The sequence below is a fragment of the Mixophyes fleayi genome, chromosome 9 (assembly GCF_038048845.1).
Source record: "Mixophyes fleayi isolate aMixFle1 chromosome 9, aMixFle1.hap1, whole genome shotgun sequence".
In the NCBI taxonomy this organism is placed as follows: Eukaryota; Metazoa; Chordata; class Amphibia; order Anura; family Limnodynastidae; genus Mixophyes; species Mixophyes fleayi.
Genome location: NC_134410.1, coordinates 16,278,810 through 16,289,380, shown reverse-complemented (window position 1 = coordinate 16,289,380; position 10,571 = coordinate 16,278,810). Strand labels below are relative to the sequence as shown.

Below are 10,571 nucleotides of genomic sequence, written 5' to 3'. Positions count from 1 at the left end.
TTCTCTTGAAGCAGTTTATTTATAAATTCAGATAGTTAAAAAACAAAACCATTTTCTAGCATATAATAGATGAGACGCTTGAAGGGAGGATATAAGTTACACATGTTCTAATGCTTTTTCTTCCCCCTTTCCCCCAAAAGAGGAGGGATTTAGAGGGACACAAGAACCTTCCAAATAGATTCTTATAAGATCAACGAAGACCATGTACTTACTGAAACCACATAGTATTATTTCCCCTATTAAACTAAAAATAGCACCAAGAGGCAATACTGAAATACTGACCGCTAGGCTATAGCAGCCAGGAAGTGTCGCTGACAATCATGATTTCTACATTCAAAACAGGCGACGAGTTTGACCAAAAGTATTCTACACGGACAGTCTTTGTAACAGCTTTCGGTCAAGTTTTGCGATTACTCAGTTGTTGACATTGAACTAAGACGTCACCTCGCTATAAAATACTCTACACATTTAAGATCTTTTGGAAGGGAATCCAGCAAAGGAAGACGGGTGGAAAAGGAGGTTGTTTGGAAGGAAATTTAAGTAGAAGAGGTAGAGAAAAGGAATGAGGTAGAAGAAAAGAAAAGAGGAGTTCTAAGAGAAGGGATTTAAAGTCTACTTGTCACCAACAAACAAACAATGGAGGCAGTCATGTTGTGGGTGTAACTAATATTCAGCCTGTCAATTCATTAAGAACTTGTGACATCATTGAGGAACGAGGCACAAAGTTGCCTCAGTGATGCCACTAGTCCCCGTTGAATGGAGGCGCTGGATTCTCAGATATTTACATGCAAAATGGCTTTTCATCTACCCATGGAAGCGCACTTTAAAGAGGCCAAGAGATGTGGAGGACAGAAGACAGACAAAAATGGGCTCTAATTAGCACCAGAAGAGTTTGCAATCAAGCATCGTTATTCGTTCCCCTTAAATATACCACGTTATTAGCAAGATAGTCTGTGCCATTGCACCGCAGAAATGGCTAAATTAAATCAAAGTGGTGAAAACCCAGACAGAGGTCATGAAAATATATTCCATTTCTAGTCATTGATACATTTGTGCACCATCTAGTGGCCATATCATATATTGCATGAGTCGTGTTAGGGACTCCTACAGGGAGAAATTTCACTCTAAATAAATCAAAGCTCACTATGCACCCCTGAACTGTACACAAACAATGAACTGGTCAGATATGGGTCATCTTTGCTAGAATGTTAATTAATTATGAGATTAGACTATATAAAATGAAGACAAAACAGCGCTTGGTAACCAAGTAGGTCTACATTTTTCTCACCTATGGAGAGAAATAGAAAATATTTAAGTCCAGATCTCTACAGACAGCCTTAGACATTCATACAGGTCCTGGAGATATGTATATACACACACTCACTATGTGCTACAGGTGTGTGTCTTAGTGTAATGTATGGATGGATGATAAACCCATGGGCTGAAATGTTATGTTGTATAAAGATGTGTGAAGACTGCCTCTATAGCCATAGCCTAGTGTCAGTGTGAGCGATCTGGCGGAGGCAGGACTAGAACTCAGATGTCCAGCTTCCGGTTTATCAGTACAGAGCAGGCGGTCAGACAACCTCCAATCTTAGACACCTCTGTGCAGGATGCTGGGACCAGCGTGTAATCTGTCAGCTTCTGAAAGACCTGAATGCAAGAGATATAGAGCAGATTTAATATATCCAGAGTATAGGGTAGTAAGTAGCTATACACCAATAATGGTTAAACGGTTCTGTATATTGATACAGAGCCACTATACACTGCTTTGTACAAGGATAAAGATATGTGCAGAGTATTCTGGGAAATGTCCCTTCCCCAGAAGTGGAGCAATGTGTTTATCTGCAATGCTGGGGGCCGAGTATTGGTTACCTGGACACTGTTTGGATATTCCTCTGCACTACGGTGAACCAAGACATTGGTTTTGGGCCCAACGCGAGCGTAGATGCAGTTAGCGGCAGGATCATCCGGCACAGTCAGCGTCTCGTAGTGATGATCCGTCAGCTGCTCCATCACCTGAAAGATGGAATATAAATCTTATTTTAAAGGGATCACAACTAATCCTTACATGGAAATAATGCGCTCACTTTGAATGCACTATTTATAGGTCTAATGCAGTGGCGCTCAGTCATCAGCTGGTACCCCAACACCCAGCATGCTATTCTTCTGGCCATTTCCCAACAGAGTATTGTATAGCCAACAGCCAGGTAGCCCGCAAACAGGATTCTGGGGACTTATTTGGGACCCCGACCCACAGGTTGTGCACTTCTGGTTTCATTTGTAATGTAGGAGTTATACTACATTTCCATCATGATCGTTTCTAAAATACATGTTTCTCCTAAAAAACAAACAAACACACACAGTTTGTTTAGTTACAAAAAAAAAGGTTATAATCCCCGCTGAGGTGCAAACAAAAGTATGTATAGGTTCTGACATCCTGTAAAGATGTATCTACAGGAATGGAAGCCTCTTAAGAATTACACACATTCTCACAACTATGTCCACAGGGCATTGTGAAGGAAGACAAAACCAGTTTGATCCAAACTATGACACCAGCAAGGATAGAATACAAAAGTAGCAAACAAACATTTCTGAATTAGTCCACCCATTGTTATCCAGGATTAACTACAAGTCCCAGATGGAGCCAGCTTCTACTGACCAAGTGAGGGACCGGGTATTTTATTTTTAATAATCTTTGTACAGATTACCACACTCATCAGGTGCTTTGTGACATAAGGGCTCTGAACATCAGAGAGATAGAGAATATATATATATATATATATATATATATATATATATATATAGCGGCACTAATTCCGCAGCGCTGTACAGAGAACTCATTCACATCAGTCCCTGCTCCATTGGGGCTTACAGTCTAAATTCTAAATTCCCTAACATACACACACAGACAGACTAAGGTCAATTTAATAGCAGCCAATTAACATACCAGTATGTTTTGGGAGTGTGGGAGGAAACCGGAGCACCCGGAGGAAACCCAAACAAACACAGTGAGAACATACAAACTCCACACAGATAAGGCCATGGTCAGGAATTGAATACATGACCCCAGCACTGTAATGCAGAAGTGCTAACCACATAGCCCATGTGCTGTTCCAATATCTTCAATATCACTTAGGATACAAGCCCTTTCCACTTGTCACAGGACTCATTCTGAAAGTGTTTAGTTTTGCATTACTGTCAATGAGAAGACAGCCCTAGTGCCAGCAGAGACTAGATCATCACCTGGCCCCTAACTTGTCAGGAGTGTGCAGGAGTCTCTGCTCACTGTAATCACTACAGTGCAGTGACAGGAGAGAGGTAGGAAGTAGAATACCACTGTCAGTCACTGCACCATAATATGGAGGAAACAACTTGGTATGAGGATCACCTCATACAAGCAGTGTGGTTTGCCCTGGAAATAAGCAGCAAAACATATTTACTTTGCAAAAGAGCATTACACAACAAGATTGCACAGATCAGATTGCAGATTGGATTACTGCACATGTCAAGTCTGTTACTAAAGTAACCCCTCCGAGTAGAAACCACCCCCGACACCGGGGCTCCGTTGATAGAGAACAGCTCACCTTTAGTGCTTTCTTAGCAGGAATGCTGCTGCCGATCACCAGGGTGTCCGGGCCGCCCATACTACAGAAACTTTTTAGACGCAAGTCTCCAGCAACTGGAACAGTGGAAACAGCATAATCCTAGAAAGAAAAATCTATATATTTTACAAGTGTTGTGTACCCCTGAGCACACAAGAAGTAGACCGTTAAGTGAAAGTCAGATCAATGTGTCCATGGTCTTTAGGTGGGTGCAGTGAACAAAGGAATAGGATGGAGTTGGGATAATGATAATTGCATGCAGAGCTTTAAAGACCCCATGGGGTCCTAAGCAAAACTTGTTTGGGACCCCTTCACAATCAAAGTAACTCAAAGCCCTCCTTGCCCATTGGGCCCTAGGCAGAAACCTTGGCTGCCCCATAGGCAGACAGACAGCTCTGGTTGCATGCCATAGCAGACAGCAGTAAGCACACGAATATCTGGCTGCTGGATGGAGTCACTTAGAGAGAACTAGGTTTGGTTCAGTTGCAGAATAAATGCCATCTGTGGAAGAGACAGCATTAGGTTTAATACCTGGTACGCGTTTGCCACCACCTCTGCTCCTCGGAGATTGGTCCATTTCGACAGACCCACAAAGACCTCGGTACCTGTAAAACAAAACAATATGGTGACCAAGAGCCTTACAGTGGTTAGAAGAAGCCTGCTGCACATCGGACATGGCCGGAAAACTGGATCAGTCAGCTGAATGGTTTTAAAGCAGCATTTCCCGCCCCCTCGCCAGAGCTACAAGCAAGAGTTTCTCCCCAAGTACTCCTATGTTCCCCTTACAGCCGATACCAGAAGGATATGTAAGGTGTGAGTGGGAGGACCAACCACTAGTCGCCATCCAGAGATTCCAGTTTGTGACTGGTCCTCCAGCTCACACCCACTTTCCGCTTCCAATTTAAGGCAACAAATGAAATGAGTTTGCCAGATCTACATTAAATAGCCCCAAGAGATGTGGCTGCATGTAGCAGACACTGGCCATGGAATAGGTTTTACCTAGGTGGCAGTGCAGTGTTACTACAAATACCACCAGCAGGGTCCATAAAGGGTGAAGGTGAACTTGTGTAATATAATAGAAAGAGTACCCCATCCTGTAAAATGAAGTTATATTAGAAGTCACATCTGACTGCATGCCTTTATATAGTGACAGAACTTCTTGTGTCCAATATAGGAACTACATTATTCCCATTAGATTATTCTAGCACTATGTGCCAATAAAGATACATTCTTAACTCTTGTGATCAGCGAGGTCATGGTGAACGTGATCCATAATGAAAGTACAAACCAGTGAAGGTGAAACTGGACATCTCTCATAGTATCTCAAGTATCTTTGCTTACAATGGAAGCTTCTGTATTCTAAATAATGTACCCTCTGCTGTAACAAAGGATATTAGAAATAATGTTGGGCCTCGTGCACTACACTACAGTCTCCCTAAATAAAGTTTAGATCTGTTTCCTGGGCAAATGGGTTTTACCAGCATATGGTATAAAACATTTTTTGGGCTTTTGGTAAAAAAAAAAAAAAAAAAAAAAAAAAAAAACACGGGGAGGGAGAAAATATTTTGTTTGTCCAAACAAGAGCAAGTAGAATTTCACAAAGACTACTCCCTGTATCTAAACAAAGAAGCAGGACACAACTGTTCTGGTTATGAAACATCACAGTCTGGAGACATTTTAGACATTGGTTGTTCAACAGTAAAGGATCAATAGAGGAAGCTGTGGCAGGGCCTGTAACGGTTTAGCCACCCTAGGCCAATATGTTCATAGCACCCCCCTCGCCAAGCTTATCTGCAGTAGGTAAAAAACAATATCATGCCACTTGGCATTTTGAAAGGGTCAAGGCAATCGTTGCCACTCATTCCATTTTCATTAATATCAGAAGGGAGGCATGAACGAGCGCTACCGAGGGTAAAGGGCGCTGTCATGTCTGCCCCCGTTGTCCTCATCGTCTCTTCTACTCACTTATCCTCAGCCTTTACCGTGGGAATATGTCAAGATTAGAACATTACTACATTTTTCTTTCAGGTTCTCCTATACTCATATTTTAAAATTAATTTATACCTCTCACGCGTCAATTCCGCACCCCCAAAAATGTTGTGCCCTCTCTATTTATGTGGACCCCAAGAAAGCGCAAGCCACAGACTGGAGATATAGATATGCAAGACATCATGCTTTAACATGAAGATGCATAATCTTAGAGGTATTGGACAGTTAAGCTAATGTTAGAGCATGGTATAGTGCAGCATTTTGGGATGAGTTATCTGGATCTTATTGGGCATTGTGGTGCTTACGCAAGGATGCAAAGATCTGCTCCTACCAGCCATAAATGTCTGTGCACACAGGATGATCTATCCTGAATTATCTTTCCTCTGCAATAATGGGTCTGTGCATACTGTCCATTAGTGATAATAGGGGGAACTATTAAAGTCTATTGGCAACTCTTCCAGGTCTTTCTACACTATTGTTATCAGTCTTTAGACCATTTCCCCCTGATCTACACATACAGAGTAAGCTGATTAATTCCTTTGGGTTTCAGTAACATCTATATGTGGATGATACATCAGTCTCTCTCTCGAATGTCTCATCTCCAGCACATATTCCTGACTGTCACACAGCCGACTCCTCTCATGTCATCCTGCTGCCTCAGACAGAACATATTTCCCTCCTCTTACATCTGTTCCCCAGTTATGAAGACTGTGCTGCAGAATGCATTCCAATCTCTCCAGCTCCCAGAGCTCAATGCTTCAGGGTCACATATACAACTATCCTCTAATTCACTTCTCCTATTCATGCACTCACCACTGCCTTCAGCGTGAAACATACTATACACATCATTTACTTCTTTATATAGCGCCACCAATTCCGCATCGCTGTACAGAGAACTCACATCAGTCCCTGCCCCATTGGAGCTTACAGTCTAAATTCCTTAAACACACAGACACACTATGGTCAAATATCAGACAACTTAAATTCAGATTTGTTGCTAGAATGCTTGGAACTTGGGGTTTCCCCATAACTTGGATTACCAGGCCTAAAATGCACTTTAAAACTACCTGTTTACACACACTGCCTTTGGTAATCACCTCATTTAATTGTAATTGTTTTGCAGAGCGCCACACAGTGACCGTAGGAAAATACTAAGTACTATTGCCGGTGACACCACCCCGAAGGAGATTTGCATGCGCCTATCCTGGGAGACTGGCCCGGCAAAGATGCCCGATGTTCTTTTACAGATTACACAAAAAATTATTTTCTATTACTACGATAAGTAGCGATAGAAAGTCAGCGCTATTCCTGCAGATTAATAAATAGACCCTTTAATAAATCATATTGATGGAAGAATCTTATTCCATCCTTTTTTGGGGGGGGGGGGGGGGGGGGCGGGGGTTGCGGGGGTTAAATTCTGGATAGAGGGTTTCACATAGGTCTATTTAACATAGAATTTGCTGATGAGAAACTCTTGGCCCAACTAGTCTGCCCATTACTTAACCTATGGTAACTCAAACCCCATTTGATCCTTAGTTCTTTGTAAGGATATCCTAATGTCTATCCCAAGCATCTTTAAATTGCTCTACTGTATTAGCCTCTACCACCTCTAATGGAAGGATATTCCACTTACCCACTACCCTTTCTGTGAAGTTTTTTCATAAATGTCCTTTGACTCTACATCTCCCCCCAGTGTCAGTACATGTCCTCGTGTTCTAATACTTCTCTTCCTTTGTAGAATGTTTCCTTCCTGTACCTTGATAAAACCCTTGATTGAGAATATATATTGTTATCCTCATATCCTGGAAAGATTACGATAATACCGTCATCTCTCTGGTGTTCTACTGACCTGCCATGGGAGGTGTTGAGGTTTAGCTGGTGAATTCATAGCTCCTCTCTGCTGTTCTACACACAGAGTACCAGTTATGCATTTACAAATGCGACAGCCTCCACTCCTCCTCTCAAACCCCAGCAATTCTCTCACGCTGCACTTATTCATCATTTAGCCTGATGACCCAGGTAAGCTCTGGCAGCTACCGCAGGCTCTGGACAGTCACCCACCTGTGAACAGAATATCACTGGCATCCAAAGTGGCGTTTTCATCACTAAGTTCACATACACGGAATTTCAACTCTTCAAACAACTTGTGCAAACCTTCTGTCTGAGGGCAAGATGGAGAAGAGCAGAGTGTGAGAAGGAATCGGAGAACAGATGGCAGATTACTAAGCTAGGATGGCACGCATACATGAATCATACCCAGACAGGCCGACAGATCATTAATTCACCTCTTTTCTCCTTGCAGGATTCAACGGGCGAGTGATTAAGGCTGTATCCGCTATCACAACTGCCATGTCACCGATCAGTTGTCCTCGTGGTAGATCTTCATTTGGAGGTAGTTCCATCACCTGAAGTCCCAACTTCTGCCTCAAGATGCCACAGAAGACCCCACTCTCTCTCTGAGCCCTTGCAAGGTCCACCTGCCCATCTCCTTCCTGTGCCAGAGAGGAGGGCACCCCTCTCACCACAGCGTGTGTGTATTTACCAGTCATTTCTTACGCCCCAGGAAGGGGTACCAAGGTCTGTAGCCCTTATGGCCTCAAACAGAGTGGAGATAGTGGCCCGTTCCTCTTCTTCTCCCTGGTCTCCTGCCTGGATAAGTTCCTCTCTCTTTCTCGAGCCTCCCGTTTCCTTCCTGACTTCACATCCTGGAAGAAAAGGAATGACAACTATTTTCTGAATCTACACATACAGCAGCTATGTGTAGCACAAAGTCAAAATAAATCCGTGGCACCACTTGGAGAGGCAGTAGCTATCCCTAACGGCAGCATGCTTTCACTAGTAGCTTTGGGATTGTACCATGCTCCACTCATCAGTCCTAGGGGGCAGTAATGTATTGTCCATATCTGGTGGGGGGCCTACAGAGGATGGTCTGGTTTTCAGGCCTTCAGTATAGGCTTTGGCCAACATGGCAAATCCAAGTCATGTTTATAATGTTCTTTCCCACAGCTAGAACTGAAGGGGTTAAGTCACAGCTGGGATTTCCCTGTCCAGGAAGAGACGAAATGTCTCGGTTTCGCCTCCAGCTATAACGGTGCCGCCTCGTTGCTTTCCCACTAGCACTGAAACAGTTAAGCCAGAGCATTGTGAATCCACCCAGAGCTGAAGGGGTTAATGTCCTCCACGTCACTTAGTGATGAAGTCTGAGACAGGGATAAGTTAAATGAAGAGCTATAGACGGCTAAATGAGGATTCGGCCTCCCCCCCCCCCCCCCTTCCCAATATTACACATATTAGCCCTGGGCTATCCTCCTGGTACCCCTGATATTAAAGGGTTAAGTAAGGCATCTCCCACCTAATGCTGAAAAGGTGAATTAAGCACTCTCACATTATCTGGTGCTGACAGGGTTAAACTAATAGGATTCTACTATTAAAACACCAGCACATTATAGAGCTGGGTATTTAGGGGGATAGTGTTACAAACATTAATGGAAAGAGGAAAGTGGTCCTGAACCCACCAGTTTACAATCTACGTTAGGGCCCCTCCGGGTCACAGGGATCTCACACACATCTGGCCTTTTGTTTTTACCATTTAACAGGACAGACAGTGAAGGGATTTTGAGGAGAGAGTGTAGGGCAGGACGGGCACATGGGCAATGAGACCCAGTCACAGGGTGGAGGGGGCACAGCATCACACACAGAGCAGAGAGTACCACAGGGGAGAGGAGGAATGTGCCAGGCTGCAGGGAGGAGAGAAGCAGGGTGAGGCAGGAAGACCAGGGCCTGAGACATGGATGAGGGAGGGAAGAGGAAAACAAATATATATATGTATATCTATCTCACCACAGGCACGTGACAAGTCCTTGTCCCTTGTCCCCAAACCGCAGAACCCTGGGGGTCACCCAGTCCAAAACGTTCCTGCTGCCTCCCCCTTATCCCTCCCCTCTCTCCATCTCCCCCTTCATCCCTCCCCTCTCTCTGCATCGCTCCCCCCTCCCTCACTAGCAGCTTCATGCTCTCTCCTCCTACAGAGACAGCACTGGAAATCCAGAGGCAAAACTATACGCCCAAAGCAGATTATACACCGCTCCCCATTCTGACAGACACAGGACAAGGACCGTCTCGTCCTCTGAATACACAGGGAGCATGCCACTCGCCTCCCCTAATACACAGGGAGCATGCCACTGTAGTTTCCATAATACACAGGATACAGGGAGCATGCCACTCGCCTCCCCTAATACACAGGGAGCATGCCACTGTAGTTTCCATAATACACAGGATACAGGGAGCATGCCACTCGCCTCCCCTAATACACAGGGAGCATGCCACTCGCCTCCCCTAATACACAGGGAGCATGCCACTCGCCTCCCCTAATACACAGGGAGCATGCCACTCGCCTCCCCTAATACACAGGGAGCATGCCACTCGCCTCCCCTAATACACAGGGAGCATGCCACTCGCCTCCCCTAATACACAGGGAGCATGCCACTGTAGTTTCCATAATACACAGGATACAGGGAGTATACCATTCACCTCCCCTAATACACAGGATATAGGGAATATAGCACTCGCCCCTCCATAATATACGGAGTATACCACTCATCTCCCCTAATACACAGGCAGTATAAAACTCACCTCCCCAGAATACACAGAAAGCAGGCCATTTACCAGTCATATTCCACTAATACACAGGGCACTTCTACATAACACCCAGGATACAGGCCACGTGCCACCCTCCTTCTTCTAATACAGGAAAGGCAGGCCACGTGCCACCCTCCTTCTCCTAATACAGGAAAGGCAGGCCACGTGCCACCCTCCTTCTCCTAATACAGGAAAGGCAGGCCACGTGCCACCCTCCTTCTCCTAATACAGGAAAGGCAGGCCACAGGCCACCCTCCTTCTCCTAATACAGGAAAGGCAGGCCACAGGCCACCCTCCTTCTCCTAATACAGGAAAGGCAGGCCACAGGCCACCCTCCTT

The 10,571-nt window shown here is 44.6% G+C and overlaps 1 protein-coding gene across 1 annotated transcript; it reads right to left on the bottom strand.

Moving 5' to 3' along the window:
* Nucleotides 1-9,543, bottom strand: DDAH2 (DDAH family member 2, ADMA-independent). The gene is made up of 7 exons (XM_075186601.1): nucleotides 9,435-9,543; nucleotides 7,880-8,299; nucleotides 7,656-7,755; nucleotides 4,137-4,210; nucleotides 3,588-3,707; nucleotides 1,876-2,019; nucleotides 1-1,653 (listed from the first exon to the last, which is right to left on the bottom strand). The coding sequence occupies exons 2-7, from the start codon at nucleotides 8,141-8,143 to the stop codon at nucleotides 1,537-1,539; spliced, it is 819 nt and encodes a 272-aa protein (XP_075042702.1). The 5' UTR covers nucleotides 8,144-8,299; nucleotides 9,435-9,543; the 3' UTR covers nucleotides 1-1,536.
* Nucleotides 9,544-10,571: the final 1,028 nt, after the last annotated feature.